This window comes from Oryctolagus cuniculus, chromosome 5, assembly GCF_964237555.1.
Source record: "Oryctolagus cuniculus chromosome 5, mOryCun1.1, whole genome shotgun sequence".
NCBI classification, from domain to species: Eukaryota; Metazoa; Chordata; class Mammalia; order Lagomorpha; family Leporidae; genus Oryctolagus; species Oryctolagus cuniculus.
This window is the reverse complement of record NC_091436.1, coordinates 105,859,231-105,876,952: the sequence shown is the minus strand read 5'-3', so window position 1 is coordinate 105,876,952 and position 17,722 is coordinate 105,859,231. Positions and strand designations below refer to the sequence as shown.

The 17,722-nt window shown below is 35.6% G+C and overlaps 1 protein-coding gene across 1 annotated transcript; it reads right to left on the bottom strand.

Annotated features, from left to right (window-relative positions):
• Nucleotides 1-6,825: 6,825 nt before the first annotated feature.
• LOC100338798 (large ribosomal subunit protein uL6-like) lies at nucleotides 6,826-7,528 on the bottom strand. The gene has a single exon (XM_051825774.2). The coding sequence runs from the start codon at nucleotides 7,498-7,500 to the stop codon at nucleotides 6,922-6,924; it is 579 nt and encodes a 192-aa protein (XP_051681734.2). The 5' UTR covers nucleotides 7,501-7,528; the 3' UTR covers nucleotides 6,826-6,921.
• Nucleotides 7,529-17,722: the final 10,194 nt, after the last annotated feature.

Genomic DNA, 17,722 nt, shown 5'->3' with positions numbered 1-17,722 from the left:
AATTCATAAATGACAATTCAATATGTTTAATCCTCAAAGGAAGATAGTATGTAAAACTTCTTTTATTATTTTTATCAGTTGGCTGTTTTGTCAGATAACTTTCAAAAATGACAAAAAGTCTCTGAAACACAACTGGAATTATGCTTTCTGCCATTAAATTCATTGCCTGCAACGTCATTAGGTAAAAGTTAAATGATCTTATTCAAAGTAAAAAGGTTAATAGGTTAATCCTTCAACTAACTTCTAACACCTGAAAACCAACAATGGGTTAGAAACATTTCTCACCTGAAAGCCACCAATGGATTAGAAACATTTCTTTCTTCTTTTTTTTTTTTTTTTTTTGACACGCAGAGTTAGACAGTGAGAGAGAGAGACAGAGAGAAAGGTTTTTGTTTTTCCATTGGTTCACCCCTCAAGTGGCCGCTATAGCCGGTGCTGCGCCAATCCGAAGCCAGGAGCCAGGTGCTTGCTCCTGGTCTCCCATGTGGGTGCAGGGCCCAAGCACTTGGGTCATCCTCTACTGCACTCCCAGGCCACAGCAGAGAGCTGGACTGGAAGAGGAGCAACCGGGACAGAATCTGGCACCCTGACCAGGAATAGAACCCAGGTGCCGCAGGCAGGCAAAGGATTAGCCTAGTGAGCCGCGTCGCCAGCCAATTTCTAATTCAGTAGAAAAGAATTATACTTTTTAAAACAAACCTACTAAGACATGTGTCTTTTAGCTGAATGATTAATATGGCTTTAACTAAATTTCTTATTGTTTCTTCTCCCTATAAATATTGGGATAGGTGAATGAAGCATACTTAACTTGAGACATAGCTTCTTTAAAAAAAAATTGTTATTTATTTTGTTGTTATAGGTTAGAGACACAAAGAGAAAGGGAGAGACAGAGAGGGAGTGAGAGACCTTTCATTCACTAATTCACTCCTCAAATGACCACCGTGGTCAGGGCTTGTGTAGGCTGAAGCTCGGAGCCTTGGTCTGCCACAAAGGTACCAGTGGCCCAAGTATTTGGGCTGTAATCTTCTGCTTTGTAAGGTGCATTAACATGAAATTGAATTGGAGGTTAAGCAACTGGGACTTGAACTGTCACTTATTTGGCAAGCTGCTTTTGCTTAAACCACTATACTACCATGCTGGATACAAGCACTCCTGGTTTGAAAAAAAAAATAATTTCTATATTAGTTAGAGAGAGAAATACAAAAATATCATTTCATATATTTGTATCACAATTCAATGAGTATAGAACCTATTGGAAATGGTTGTAGGGAGCTGAAAATTCTAATAATTCCTCTTTAAAAATTTCTATATGTACCACAAGAAAACTAAGTGTAAATATCAGGAGAAATTCTCAAAGACAAACAAAAATCCTGGGTATTTCATAGAGATAGTAGAAAATGCTGCTTTTCCAAAAACATGAATCTATCTTAAGGGGCACAAAAACCAAAGCCAGCTCCTTCCCAAAATAGTAATTGTAAAGTGTTTAAGAATTTTTTTCTTCTTTTCAGAGAAATTAGTTTAAAAACACATATTGATGTAATAATATTTTTGAGCCTTTCCGCTTTTTTCTGTTGCATTACACTTGTACTAAAACTTCCCCTGTCATAATGTTTCCAGCGAACAAAGAAAAGGAAATTATATGCTTGGGAACATGATAAATGTAAAAGCAATATTAAGTATTCTCTGTATGAGCAACATATATTTTCAAGTTTAGTTTTTCTGTATAAGAAATTAGAAAAACTTGTAATTGTCTCTGATTTTCATATTTATGTAACTTTTTTCAAAGATAAAGGACAAGTTATAATGGCTAATCTAAAATTATTTTGAAGATTTATATTGCACATTCATTGTGAACAGAAAGTGCTGTTTAGTCGAAAATGAAATCTTTATGTTGGTTACAACAGATCTGAGCACATACTGGATATTAAATGCATTTGAATTCTTTGCATTCCATTGAAAATCACCAGGTAACATATTAAATTGAGAATAATCTTAAAAAAATCATGTTTCGGGGGCTGGTGCTATGGCGTAAGGGGTAAAGCCACTGCCTGCAGTGCCAGCATGCCTGATGGGTGCTGGTTTGAGTCCTGGATGCTCCATTTCTGATCCATTTCTGTGCTATGGCCTGGGAAAGCAATAGAAGATGACTCAAGTCCTGAGTCCCATGTGGGAGATCTAGAAAAAGTTCCTGGCTCTGGGCTTTGGTTCGGCCCAGCTCCAACCATTGTGGCCGTTTAGGGAGTGAATCAGCAAATGGAAGGTCTCTTTCTCTCTCTCTCTCTCTCTGTCTGTCTCTCTGTTTCTCTGCCTCTCTGTAATTCTCATTTCAGATAAATAAATAAAGGTTTTTCTTAAAAAAATCATGTTGATCATGTTGTTCATCTTTCCCTATTATGATCAATAAAAATTTTAAAAAAATCTTTGAATATTTCCTAGGATTAGACTGGATTTTTTTTTTTTTTTTTTTTTTTTAGAAAGGATGTAGTGGTTTTGGTAGACTCAGTAACTAAATGTGACTTTATGCTTCTCTCCTCTGAGGAGAGGCGGAGTGTATTCAGTTGGTGAGATGAGTAGTAAAATGAATATTATTGTAAATATTGTCTATCACTTTAAAAATTGCTTCATCTAGGGCCAATTTTGTGGCGCAGTGGGTAAATGCCCTGGCCTGAATCACTGGTATCCCATATGGACGCCGGTTCGAGACCTGGGTGCTCCAATTCCTGTCCATCTCTCTGCTATGGCCCGGAAGAACAGTAGAAGATGGCCCAAGTCCTTGGGCCCCTGCACCCATGTGGGAGACCTGGAAGAGGCTCCTGGCTCCTGGCTTTGGACTGGCACAGCTCCAGCAGTTGCGGCCATCTGGGGAGTGAACCACTGGATGGAAGACTCTCTCTCTCTCTCTCTCTGCCTCTCCTCTTTCTGTGTAACTCTGACTTTCAAATAAATAAATATATCTTTAAAAAATTGCTTCATTCTTTTTCTAGGCACTTCATTTTCTGATTTCCTTTTTAGTTAGATGTCACCACGTAGCTGTAATATAGTCAATGGAATGTGATAAGGAAGAGATAGTGCTTTTTCTGGGCCCCTTCTATTATTTGATGCCAAAAAATTGTAGAAAACCTAGAAGCCACATATTGAAATTTGGAAAGTAGCAAAATATAGGAAGCCCTAATTCTGAATAAGCAATTGGAGGAAAGCTACATCTGGTTATGAACTGTATTAGTCCCCTGAGTTATAGGTTTTTATCTTCAATTGCAGTTTGTAATTACTCGAAATAATACAGAGAAATGCTTTATGGAAACACACACTTTCTGAGTATTTTATGATAAGCAAGTGTCAAGATAGGAATAAAAATGAATAAAGTGCTACAGAATGTTTGTAAATTTACTAATATGCCATCAATGCGTTTAGAAAGCTCACAGTGCTGGTTCTGAATGTAATCAGATGCAGTTACTGTTCATAAACATTCTCAGCTCAGTTTGTTTGTTTATAAACTGTCTTCTACAATTTTGAAATATAGCAAATTATAGAATAATATTAATTGCATGGTTTAAAATTTTGAATTAACACACATTACACTCAATATGATTTTTTGTATCTGTTAAATGTTAGTGCTTAAATCATTTATCTTCCAGTTTCATACTTCTAATTTCTTACATTCGTTCCAGTTTTCATTTTCTTTCTGTCTCTCCCTCAAAGAGATCACCTTTAAGAACACCTCTTGACATTGTAACAGTGTAGTTTAATATCTGGAACAACACTCAGGGGAAAATGCTCATAGCTTAAGGATAAAAGCTGAACTCATATTTTACAAACTGTGTTGGAAAACTATTTCTAATGCCTGGTTTTGGAACTCAACACCTATAAAGATGAAAGTTGCACCTTTGAAAAATTGACCCGATGTATGTCTCCTATGACTTTTGAACTTTAGTTTAACTTTTCTCTCATATATATGTTATAGAAAAAATCATCTGTTGGCAGGTTAGTGGATAGTATATATCAAATAAGTCATAATAAATAAATACAAATTCTTTTACTTAATAATATTACAGTTAAATGAAATCTCAATTCAGTAGGATATGCAGAGTTAAATAATGTCTACAGTATGTAAAAATTATATGTTTATTTTCAAATATTAGTATTTTCCCTCTCTTAGGAGAAAGCAACCCTTAAGTACTTTTAACAAAATTATTCATTTCTTTATTTTTTCAATCTTAGTTATGAAATTGGAGACTATCATTTCAGATTTTACATAATAGATTTAGTGATGTCTTTCGGGGGAGGTCATATTTGGAAACACATTTTTCAGATTTGAGGAATAATTTTAGCTTCCCCATTACTAGACTTCTATACAGGTTGGAATTTATTTCCCTCAGCTGGAGGCTGCGCACTCAAAGAGGAATCCTCCAGAAGAACACATCAGAGAATAGATAGCAAGCTAGACTTCCTGAGTGATTGTAATTTAATCTCTGGTGGTCACCCAAGCTAGATTGGAGGAACATCAACCAGGAATGGAAAGGGAGGATTTTATGTAGTGAAATATGTAGCCCTCTAAAGATACTTAAGGTTTGATTCCTGTTTCAAATTTTTGCCCCTTGGTGCTTTTTATATTATCATTCTCAAATATCTTTTTGGCTACTATATACAATTTTAATATTATCATTCTCAAGTGTATTTTGGCTACTATATACAATTTTAAAAAGCCAAAAAATAAGATCTGTGTTGATACTTCTGAATTTATTTCCAAACACTGAAAAAGCATCGTGATTATTTGAAAATGTGCTGAGACCTATAAAGCCATCTTTGACACTTTCCTCAGATTCCGAAAATATTCTCTGAGCAAATATTCTACCCTTATTATATAGATAAACAATTCAAAGCCATATAAAGTCACCTACTACAGCAGTTAATATTTGTATTCTTTTTTATTCATAAATTACCAGATTTGTGTTTATTGATTCCATGATATGTAAGTATAGTGATGAAAAACCAGATTTGATGAGAGAGAAAGAAGATGGCCAATAAATATTCATCAACCCAAAAAATGTATGGTTCTGAAGAGTGGTGCAAAGACTATGACTGAAATACTATTTACTCTTAGAGTGATGCCACCTGTCAGGGAAGTGAGGACTCACTGTATTCCTCTGACATCCCTCTTGTCCTTTCTGGGCCAGCACTGAAGCAGCAAAAACAACTGGACTGCAGTTACAGAAGTTTTGGGGAAGCAGAGTTTACAGACTAGAGAGGTAACAGAATTACATTTTGGAGATAAGACCAATTAAATCGTTTTGGATGTTGAGAAGTCAGAAAAAAGAAATCACTAAGGTATATTGATTTGTCCATTAATAGGTAAAGGGAATACTGGAGAAAATATTTGTGAGAAGGTCAGAGGTCATTAATATTTTCCTATTAGAGATTCTATCTTCCTGGTATTTTATGATAAAACTAAGTGGACATTGAAATTGCTATACAAATTAATATTTCTATTATCATGAGCTCAGGCAGAGTATAGTAATAAGAATAGGAAACGATTTGGTGGTATTCAAATGGAACTGTCATCAGGACCTGAGTAGTCCATCTGCAGAGAAACCACAAATAGGATGTAGGGCAAAGGCAGAGAAGAGGGAAAGAAAAGCTAAGGGCTGAGATCTAGAATAGCCTTGGAAGGCCCTGCCAGGGAACTCAGGAGGAGTGCTAATGTAGAAAAAGAAAAAATTGTGGAGTATGACGTGTTGGAATTCAACACAGTGCATTAGAAAATGCAGGAATCAGTAATCAAGAATGAGAATACTTATCAATAAGTCGTTCAAATTCCATAACTGGGTATATACATAAAATACATGAATTCATTTTATCAAAGCAATAGCTGTTCCAAAATGCATGCAGAAGCACTCTTCACAATAGGCAGAATATGGAATCAGCTAAAGTGTCCATTATCAGAAGGGTGGATTAAAAATGTCACACACACACACACACACGATAGAATACTATTCAGCTATAAAAAGAATGAAATTCCTGTACTTGCAGCAAAATGGGTGGAACTGGACCACATCATGTTGGATGAAACAAGCCAGACACAAAAAGACAAGTTCTATATATGTGAGAAGTAAAAGAAAAAAAACTCAATCTGAACACAGACTGTTGATTACTAGAGGAATAACAAAAACAAAAACCAAAAAACAGGGAGGCACAGTCTGTTTCATTAGTTGTAACAAATATACTAATCTGAGATTTAAATGGGGAAATGCAATTAGATGTAAATGGGAGTTCTTTTTATTACTAACTTACAATTATTGTTTTATAAATGTAAAACTAGTCTGAAATCAAATATTTCTAAAAAACATTCAAATTAGTTATAAGAAAAATGAAAATATTGTCTGAAGTGTCTATTTGCATATAAAATTTTATTGCAGAATATATGCATAAATATATCAATATAAAATTGCATTGTACAATATATCTTGATTATATTTTTTCCGGATGTAGTTCTTCTGGAGTCTGTATGAAAATGGAACACAATGGGTCAGTGCTGTGGTGCAGCAGGTTGAGCTGCAGCCTGTCATGCCGGCATTCCATTTTAACGCCACGTCAAGCCCCAGCTACTACACTTTAAATACAGCTCCTTGATGATGTAACCTGGGAAAGTGGCAGAGGATGGCCCAAGTGCATGGGCAAGTGCCACCCATATGGGAAACATGGGTGGAGTCCAAGGTTCTTGGCTTCAGCCTGGCCCAGCTCCAGCCTTTGAGACCATTTGAGAAGTGAACCAGCAGATGAAATTTCCATGGGTTAGCTTGTTTAGCTTGTTTGTAACTAAATGCCTTATTTTTTTTTTCAAATCAATAATCTTTTATTGCATTATTAAAATACCACAAGACACAATCTGGGTTCTTGTTTCTGCAGCCGGATAACTTTTAGGTCTTATTCATCAGCCTGTTGAACTGTTCCTTTTTCAGAGACATAGATACCATCCAAAAATTTTCTGATATCTTTATTTTTAACTGTTGTTGCCTGCTGAATCAAAGCAGCTGAATTTGAAACAAGTTCAATGTCATTTCCTTCAAGCACTAATTCATCTTTCTGGGCTTGAGACACTGAACAGGCAACACCTGGCCTCATCCGAACCCTTCGGATGTACTTTTCACCCAAGAAATTTCTAATTTCAACAAGAGACCCATTCTCTTGAATAACCACGTTGATGGGGAAGTGAGCATACACTGACCTCATCTTGTATCGGAAGCCCAGTGTAACCCCCTTGATCATATTCTGTACGTGACTACAGATCGTGCGAACAGTTGCCAGTTCCTTTCTATTTCCCCACCATTTGTCAACCCGGAGCCTCTTCTTTTTCTTTCCCAGGAGACTGAGTTCCACATTGATGTGGTTGAAGTCCCTCCGCAGGGTTCCTCTGGGCCCCTTCACAATGACTGTGCGCCCCTTCAGACTGATGTCGACATTTTCTGGGATGTCGACCGTCTGATTGCTGAGAATGGTCTTCATTCTCGCAGTAGATGCGGCAAAAAGCTAAATGCCTTATAATAGACTAGCGATACAGATGTTACTTAAACTTTACGTATCTCACTCTCCTTATCTGTAAAATAATCAATTTAATATTACTTAATGTTCTAAAGTCATTGCCAAAATCAAATGTTAATATATATGTGATATTTTAAATTGTTATATATATATATATTTATTTACTTATTTCTTATTTTGAAAGCAATAGTGACATAGCGAGAAATAGGAAGAGAGAGAGATATTGTCCATCCACTGGTTCACTACACAAATGCTAGCAAAAGCCCAACTGGACCAGCCTGAAGCCCAGATCCAGGAATTTCATCTGAATCTTCCATGTAGTTGGCAGGGGCCCAAGTACTTAGGGTATCAAGTGCTGCCTCCCAAGGTGTTTATTATCAGGAAGCGGGATAAAGAGGAGACATGACTTGATCCCATGCACTTCCATATGGGATATGGGCAACACAAGTGGTGTGCAGTTTTCCAGGGAGGTTTGGAACCGTGAGTCAGAGGGTGGGCAAGGACTACTTACTGTCAGAGCAATAGTCAAGTTTTGTTAGTTTTACAAGGGCTTATATACTCGCATAATCACAGCATTCTTCTTCACCCAGAGGGTTAGTACAAGATTAGTTCAAGGAAATATGTTTTCTATCAAAGGGGATAATATTCATATTTTGTATAATCTGAAGAAACAATCTATATTAAAAAGTTGGCCAAAATATTTGCCTTCAAGGACAGATATAGCCTGCAGTTGCATGAAAAGAGAGGGTGCAGTTTCCAGCCAAGGAATAATCTCAGACTAGTACATGATTCACGGTGACTTTTGTACCCATTCCTTGAAGTGTTCTTCAGGCTTCTCACGCTCATCTCAGATTCCGCCTAACCCGGCCTCCATAAAGTGACAACTTAACATGCTTTGCCGCAATGCGTGACCTTTTGTAAAGATTCATTTACTGATTTTTAAAGATCTATTTATTTATTCATAGAGGTAGGCTCACAGAGATTTATTCATAGAGGTAGACTTAGAGAGAGAGAGAGAGAGAGAGAGAGAGAATCTTTCATGTGCTGGTTTACTTCCCAAATGGCTGCAACTGCTGGGGCACTACCAAACCAAAGTCAAGAGCCTGGAACTCCATCCAGGTCACCCACATGTCTGGCTGTAGCCTAAGCACATGGCTGTAGCCATTTTCTGATGCTTTCCCAGGGGCATAAGTTGGGAACTGGATTGGAGGGGGGAGCATCATGTAGGGTCCTGGAATTGCAGGCAGCAGCTTAATGAGCCATAAGGACATCCCCTTATTCATTGATTTGAACAGTAGAATGACAAAAGAAGAAAAGACAAGACAGACAGATCAAAAGAGATTTCCATCCAGAGATTAACTTGCTAAATGTTTACAACAATCAGGATAGGGTTGGCTGAAGCCAGGAGCCAGGAAATTCATTTAAATCTTTCCCATGGGTAGCAAGAATGCAAGGTGCATTAGGAGGAAGTTTTATCAGAATCAGAGAATAGTCAGGACTCAAACCAAATACTCCAGTATGGGATATGGCAACTTAACCTACCATGCTGCAATGCCTCCATCACATTTGGAATCTTAATAATAATACTTGGCATCTTGAATCAATCAATAAATACTATTATCAACAATTTCTTATGAAATAAATCAATAGGAAATTTGTATATATTAAATATAATTCACTTATATTTGTATTTGATACACTTGTATTGATACACTTATATTTGATAAAATCAATTGTCTTAAAGAGAATTGATTCAATAAATTTTAGAATTTAATTATAATTTAATGAATTCTTTATGAATTACGTGGTCCACACATCTGCATATACTCACCCATTATAATGAGTTTTTCAGCTCAAATTAAAAGTATTAGGTGTAAGGCTTTATGGATGAATATTTTGGGTAGCTGAACTACTGGAAATGAAAATTAGATAAATGTTACTATGGTATATTCGGGTCTGGGGTCAGTTTTTCCTGTACTTTGAGACAGATCTGACTGGTGAAGTGCCTCGTACATGAGCTCCCCTCATTCTTGATATCATCACATATGCCCAGTTCTGCATGGTTTTCAAAGACACCCATTTTTGGTCTCCCTGAGTATTCTCTTGCTTCCTTTATGACTTCTTTATTTGTCGTCGCACCCTTCTTCATAAAATGTTCATATATATTTATAGTTCATGTGCTCTACAATCAATTCTGCCAAGGAAAGTTAAAATTTCATTAATGATTAATGGAACGGTATATTTTTCCAAAGACAAAATTGAACATAAGGTAAAAAAATTAGGGTACTTTATGCTTTGTAGAAGCTTCTCAGAATTAATTTGACAGTTGATTAAAGACTCAGTAAAGCCAATATTTTTACAATAGAAAAAGGGTAAAAGTCATGTAATTTTCATGCTAAATGATCAGTTGGAAGTGCAAACTAAGGTGGATTGGATTAAACTCTAAATGGTACACTTTTTTAATGAAGAAATACGTTCATTATGGATATAATCAACATAGCCAAGTTAATTACACTTAGTTTTCTAGTTGAAAAAATTGATTAGGCTTCCATTGACAGCCTGTTTTCATAAAGTGCATGGGCATTTCTTTTAAAATTGACAATATTAGTATGACTTGATTTTGGCTGATACACATACTGGGAATGCCTCTTGTCTTTTCCCTTATTTTATTTGTTTTTTTTTTTTGACTGATAAATACAGATCATATATGTTGATAAGTTATGTGGTGTTTCAATTTATGTCTTTGTATATATGATGAACTTTAGAGTTGGTTTAGCAATTGAAAGCTCCTCTGATTAAATTAGAGCTCTTCATTCAAATTAATATCTTATTATTAAAGCTTATTATGGCTTTAAAAATATTCTGCTATGATGACATGATTTCTCTAATGTTAGAATGACATAATTTTAATACATCAAAATTAAAAGAAAAATATTGAACTAAAAACATTTCCCAAATGTCCAAGAGATTAAAAATGAAACTTTTTATTAATAGATTTGACAATGAGATGAATTTCTAATACAGACAGCAGTATAGTAAAAGTCTCAAGCAAGTAAAATCCAAGAGAGGAATAGAAAATTTACATTGTTTAAAAATTTTAATAGATAATAATGAAAATAAAAGCAAAAACTAAGAGAATAAGTTAGAGAAAATTCATCAGGAAAGGCTATACCCAAATGACGAAAGTGGCTTTACCACTCTTTCTACCTTTCCAAACATGCCATTAAGATGTTCAGAAATATCCTGTTCCAAGATTAGGAAATAATTGAGCTAGAATCAGCTTTAAAATCCTGTTAAGCATGAACATATATCTACACTATATTTATATTAACTTTTATTGTTATATAGAACCAATATACACTGAGTAAAATGTAGATCTACCGTAGCAAGCATAGCCTATAAGTATTACATAAATATTATGAATGAATAAATGACTTCCTATGGTCATCATTTCCATTTTTCTTACTTTCCAGACATTATTTTCTGGTAATCACAGGGGAGATCAATTTTGTCTCTTTTATCATAGTGGCAATGTTCCTTTGCCCATCACCTGCAGATATTCATTAGCAACACCTGGATTTCCATGCTGAGCTGTTGACCAAAATAAGAGTTGTAACACAATGTTCTCAACTCTGACATTTTCTCAACAAGGACATGATATTAACCTCCCACACAATATAATAGTTCCACCCAATTTCCCAGAATGAGTTCTTAATTTAATTGGTCATTTGAAGTGCATCTATGTATAAAGAGAAATGCTGCTTTATTTGAAAAGAAGCAGCCACTTATAGATTAAACTTTCTACTGTCAAACAGAAATGTTAGAAGAATATTGATGGAACTAGAAAAGGTTAAGAAGGAAATGCTACTTTTAAAAAAGTTTGTTGAAAATACCAGTACAACTAAGTGTACAGAATTTAATAAGCTAGTTATGAGAGGAAGGGCATATAGCCTAGCAGTAAGACGCTGACTAGGACACCCACATCCCTCATCAGTGTGCCTGGGTTCAATACCCAGATTTGACTCCTGATTTCAGCTTCCTGTTAAGGTAGACCAGGGAGGCAGTAATTTTGTGTTCCTTTATCCAAATGAGAGTCCTGGGTTGAGTTCCCAGATCTCAGCCATGACCTGGATCAGTTCTAGCTATTGCATGTATTTGGAGAGTAAACCTGCAGATGGGTGCACTCTATCTCTGTCTCTCTGCTGCTCCCCCTTCCTCTCTCTGTCTTTCTGTCTCTCAAATACCTAAGTAACTATTTAAAAAATACATTTCAATGACTATATTTAGGGGTGAAATATGTGAAAGAATTTATCAGGAGCAAAATTGCAAAGAAATAGAACATTTTATTCGAAGAGTAGTTACAGCCTCTTCCACAGAAAATAACTATCCTAAAATGCTGCAATGCAATTGTATTATCCATTGTCATCCATGTCCTTTGAAGAAACAGAATATAACAAAACAAAACACTCTCAAAATCTAGCCATAAAGTGTTGACAGCGCCAGTATTTCTTTTACACAGCACAACAAGAAATATAAGACTTTTTCTCCAACTTTGGTTCTAATTTATAGGTTGAGATCCTGTATATCAGAAAAATACTTCTGTTTTCATGGATGACTTAGGAATTGATTTTCAAAAGCACTCTTTCTTGTTCTTCTATTCTGATCTGATACATTCATATTTTAATTTTTATGTCTTGAAAATTGAATTTTATTTTTAATTAATCAATGTATTTATTTGAGTGACAGAGAAATGGGAAAGGGAGGGAGGGAGAGAGGGAGAGACAGAGAGCGAGAGAGAGAAAGCAAAAGTAAACTTTCCTTCTGGTGCATTCCTCAAATGCTCAAAAATAACAAAGGTGGGTTGAGACAAGGCCTGGAAGCAGGAACAGGGAACACAATTCAGGTATTTCATGTAGATGTCAAGAACTCAGTTACTTATGCTATTAATGTCACTGCCTTCGAGTTCTACAATGGCACAAAGTTGGAGCCTGGAACCAGAGCCTAAAACTGAAAGTAAGCACTCTAATATGGGATAATGCCATGCTAACTTGTAGGCTAAATGCCCACCTCCAAAGATTGCATTTTAATGTACAAATTGGAGTGCTTAATTCTTAATTTTTGTTCCACAAATTATTAGTGATATTAGATTATGCTGGTACTGTATATACTTTTATATGTATTAAGTACATAAACAATGAATCCAATCAATTTTGGGTTCTTAAATACTTGTCAATAATTTAAAATTAAAAGTTCTTAAAATTTAACTTAGCCAGTAACTAAAACTTGAATTTAACTTAGCCAATACCTAAAATTTAGCTCTAAACTGCAATTATTTAAGTCAAAAAGATAAAAACTGAATTTTGAAAATAAACTATCTGAAATAAAATTTCTTAAATGGAAATTCCTTAATCCAAGAAGTTGTATTTCCCAAGAGTACTATTTTTTAATTGAATAGCTGTCATATTTTGAAAACCCAGTATCACACTAAAACCCTTTGTATTTTCATGACACTTTTTTATTAAGTAAAGAGAAGAAAGGAAAGGCTTTTCCCATGAAAAATAGTTTCATTGACAATTTGTCCTTGTTTTTCAATTCATTGCAGTGTGCTGCAGCCACTCTAGAAATGTTCAGACTTTTCAATTCTGATTACACAGCCCACTTGCCTTTAATTCTTGTTTCTGCATATGTCTTGCACATCAATGTACAGTTCCTGCTGATGTGTCCTGAAAATACAGGAAACTATGCAGGGAAGGGGACAGAGAAGTCAACGTCCCCACTTTTCATATAAGATGCCATTTGTACTCAGTGTACCTAATACATTCACACTGCAAAGTATTGTCTACAAACTATCACAAAGCATCGCATGTAATTCTCAGTAGGTATTGATGATATGTCATAATTAATATGATATGGTTGTCATTTATTTTCTGTTTATTCTGTTACAAGAGAGGAAAAGCAGTACCAATGAAATATTTCTGATCTTCCTAATTTAGATATAATTGAATCTTTTGAGCCTTTTTATTTAGTTTCTGAAGTTTTAGTCATTCTGCTTTTGTATATTCATTTAAATTTTTACAATAATTTAGTGTCTTTATAAATCAATCATTTGACTTGGTAGAGAGGATTTCATCAAAAACATCTTGTAATTCCTATATGTATACATATATATAGATATATAATTAGCATATATATGAATATTGGTACAATATCTCTGGGTTCTGATAACATCCAAAGAGCAAGTCTGATGCAGTATTTTTTTTAAACACATTGCTTCCTCTCTTATAAAAAATCATTCTCTTTTTTTGGTAAATCCTGAGACATTCTACAATGAAGTTTTATATTTTTGTTTCTAATAATGGATTTATTGTTATTGTAAATGTTGTAGTCTTATATAACTATTATTAAGAATATATAAAAGCAAGCAACAAATAGATTAAATAAATATTGGCAGATATGTTACCTTTAAAATGGTGAAAAATAAATAAGCATTCAAGAACTTAAATTATGTATTAGAATTTAAAATAATTGCATAACTGTTTCTACATTATATTCCATCTGATACACACATATATTCATATATAATATTTTTCTGATAAGGAACATCTTTTTCTAATCTTTGAACACAGGTGAAAATTGCCCAGGACCATACTGTAAGATGGGAGAGGCAATCTAAAATGAATGCATCAGGAATAATAATAGCATGGATAAATGAATTCTTAATATATTTTGCTTATATTTTTAATAGTAGTAGAAGCATCAAATTGAATCATACACATGAAACTTCCTTCTAAAGTCGTTCTTGCAGATTACATTGAACAAATGTCATGGTAGTGGAATTGGTCTGTGCAACTTTCAGCCTGTGCTGTTAAATGGAGGAGTACCTGCTGTTTCTTTCTCTTTTTTTTTTTAAAGGACTGAAAAGTCAAAGCAGAGAGTGATTCTTGTGATACCTTGGATCATGTTAAAAAGGGCTGGAAAGAAAGCATCAAAGAATTTGACTGCCTTACACATTGGTGAATGTGACCAACCAGCCGTGAAGTACTTATTTCTGGATTTTTAACAAAGTAGAATAGATTTCTTTCTTTATAGCTACAGTTAATTGTGATTTTCTTTTCCATGAAATAAAATCTAATTCTAAAAAGTAAGAGTTAGGGGACTGACATTGTCGCATAGCGTGTGCTGGTTAACATCCCAGCTGCTTCACTTCTGATCCATCTCTCTGCTAATGGCCTGGGAAAAACAGTGGAAGAAGGCCCAACTAGTTACCCACGCTGCCCCACATATACACACAGGAGAGCAAGAAGAAGCTGCTGGCCCCTGGCTTTGGCCTGGCTCAGCTTTGGCCATTGGAGACATTTGAGGAGTGAACCAGCAAATGGAAAATTTCTCTCTCTGTCTCGCTGTAATTCTGACTTTCAAATCAATAAGTAAATCTTTAAAGAAAGATGGCTTGACACCTCAAAGTTGTAGGTTGCCTTGGTAAATCTAAAAATCAGCACCAGCCAAGACAGCCATAATGCTTCTCTCAATTTGACTAATCTTTCCATATGTCCCTGACATCCCTTAGACCAGATATATTACTTCAGAACAATTTCAATTGTAGATTTCTCCATGCCCTTTTGAGCCGTAAATCTTCTACAAATCAGGAACTTCATTTTCAAGGACCTGGGGGTGTCCCTTTGACAGATTTTCCTCAAGAATGAAAGGATTGCTGTGCCCTAGTCTCTGTGAGAATACTGGAGCCTAACTTCGGTGAATGCCAATTAGCAAGCACAGGTGGCCTTGTCACCTTGACCAGCCTTATCAATTTATTCTGAAACTTTTCCATTAGCTCATCTCAGCTTTTGAAATCTCTTTTGTTTCTGGAAAGTTGAGTTCAATTTCTACACTATGTCAACCTTGGCTGTTTAATTGATCTGGTGCACGTTTTTGATTATCTAACATTTAAATATCATAGGTTTGAAAGCTTCTGAGTCTATGATAGGAAAAACTGGTAAATTTCCATTAATGCTGTCTTTCAAAGTAAGATATAGCTAAATCTGTACAGGATGTAGTAAGGAAAATTTAAAAAGTTGTTTGTAGTTGGCTAATTTTATCAGTTTTAAGCATAATGCTGGAAGAAAGAAAGTGATCTCAGGCTAGGTTTACTAATTGTAAGCAGATATTTTAAGCAGATATGGAAAGGAGTACAGCTTTGCAAATAAAAACTGTGACTGCAGCCCTCAATCAAACTGCATGTTAAAAATCTGTAGACTCTCAGGATTGAACATTCAACTGCTTTTCTACCTGGAACTCAAGCAGTTGTAAACAAAGAAGCTGAAGTGAAAGCCTTAGGTAGAAATTAAACTCTTCCCCAAAGACCAGGAATCCTCACTGAGAGACAGTTCAGAATGCCTTCTCATGTGAGCCCAAATACAGTAACCACTAGTTGGGGATACAGGGAAGTGACAGATTATGCATGTTTGCCTTGAAAGATTGAGAATCTGTTTCTGGCTGAGATCTTTGGAAGGGTTACCTGTTTAGAAACCTGGCTGCAAGTAAGTAGTATGAACATTTGCAGTATTTAAAATGATAGTATTGCCAAGAGTTTACAAACTATGACTGCAAATGTTAGACTGACTTGAAAGTATTTCATGGTCTTCTAAAATAAGCCATCAGTAGGAAATGTATTAGGAAAATCTTTTAGCCCAGAAAAACATACTGTCTAAAGCCACCTCAGGGGCCAGTATTCTGGCATAGCAGGTAAAACCCCACCTGCAATGCCTCCTTTCCATTATGGGCATCAATGTGAGTCCTAGTATTCCACTTCCTGTCCAGATCACTGCTAATGGCCTGGGAAAAGCAGTGGAAGATGGCTGAAGCATGTGGGCCTGTGTCATCCATGTGGGAGACATGGATGGATCTCTTGGCTTCTCCTGGCCCAGTGCTGACTATTGTGGCTATCTGGGGAATAAAACAGTGAATAGAAGATCTCTCTCTCTCTCTCTCTCTCTCTCTCTTGCTCTCTCTCTGTCTCTGTCTCTCCCTTTTTATCTGTAACTCTGGATTTCAAAGTAAATAAATAAAGAAAGAGTTACAGAGAGAGGTAGAGACACAGAAAGGTCTTCCATTCACTGGTTCCCTCCTCAAATGGCCCCAGTGGCTGGAACTGAGGCTATCTGAAGTCAGGAGCCAGAATATTCTTCTGGCATGGACCCAAAGACCAAGTCCTCTGCTGTTTTCCTAAAGTGCATTATCAGGAAGCTTGATTGGAAGCAGAACAACCAGGACTCCAGCACCCATATGGGATGCTGGTATCACAGGCGATGCTTTTACCCACTATGCCAGAGCACCAACCTTAAATAAATAAATAAATAACTTTAGCTGTGAGAAGTGTGGATAAGAATAGCCTTTGTCTATACTCTTGAAGAGCAGTGTTTTTTCCATTTACTACTTGTTGAATTCTTTATTTAGTGGAGGGTTAAACTTGTAATAATTAAAAAAGTGAAAGCATGTCTACGTAAAAATGGACAGAAAAGAAGGAGGGAGGGTGGGAGTGAGTGAGGGAGGGAGGGTAGAATGCGAAGTATCATTATGTTCTTCAAACTGTAGATATGAAATACATGAAATGTATTATTTTTTATATAAAAGCATTTTAAAAAAGAATGAATTTTCTAGGGGTTTATTTTGTGTGTCATGTAAGACGATGCAGAAGTGATTCTTCAGGGAGACTACAGCGAGGGTTTCAAAGAATGCTAACAAAGCCATCTATTTCCTTGTCATGGATAGCACCTTTGCAATTATGAGAAGTTCTTTGTTACTACTAGATATCTAATGGCTGTGTTTGACATTCCTTCACTTTCTAAAAAAAGATTGAAATACATCTATTCCTGCTTCATAATTTACATTAGGCATGTTGGTAGAATGGCCAATATCCAGATTCAGACTGACCTATGAGATAAATTACTTCATCAAATGGGATTTGATATTTGTCTCACTCAGAAAACTGGTGAGTACGTTCACCTAAAGGGAATAAGTGGAAATGGTTGTTCAGATGACTAACGAGGTCAACTGTAACAGAACCTGCTGGTTTTCACAGAATACCAATTTGCTACTTTATAGTAGCAATAAAATGCCTTGAATTTGAACTGGGTACATAGATACCTAGAACAGACTACATTTCCCATTTTCTAAAAGAGAGGTATGA

Coding starts and splice junctions, on each gene's coding strand:
- LOC100338798 (XM_051825774.2), bottom strand. CDS start 7,500: ATGAAGACCATTCTCAGCAATCAGACGGTCGACATCCCAGAAAATGTC.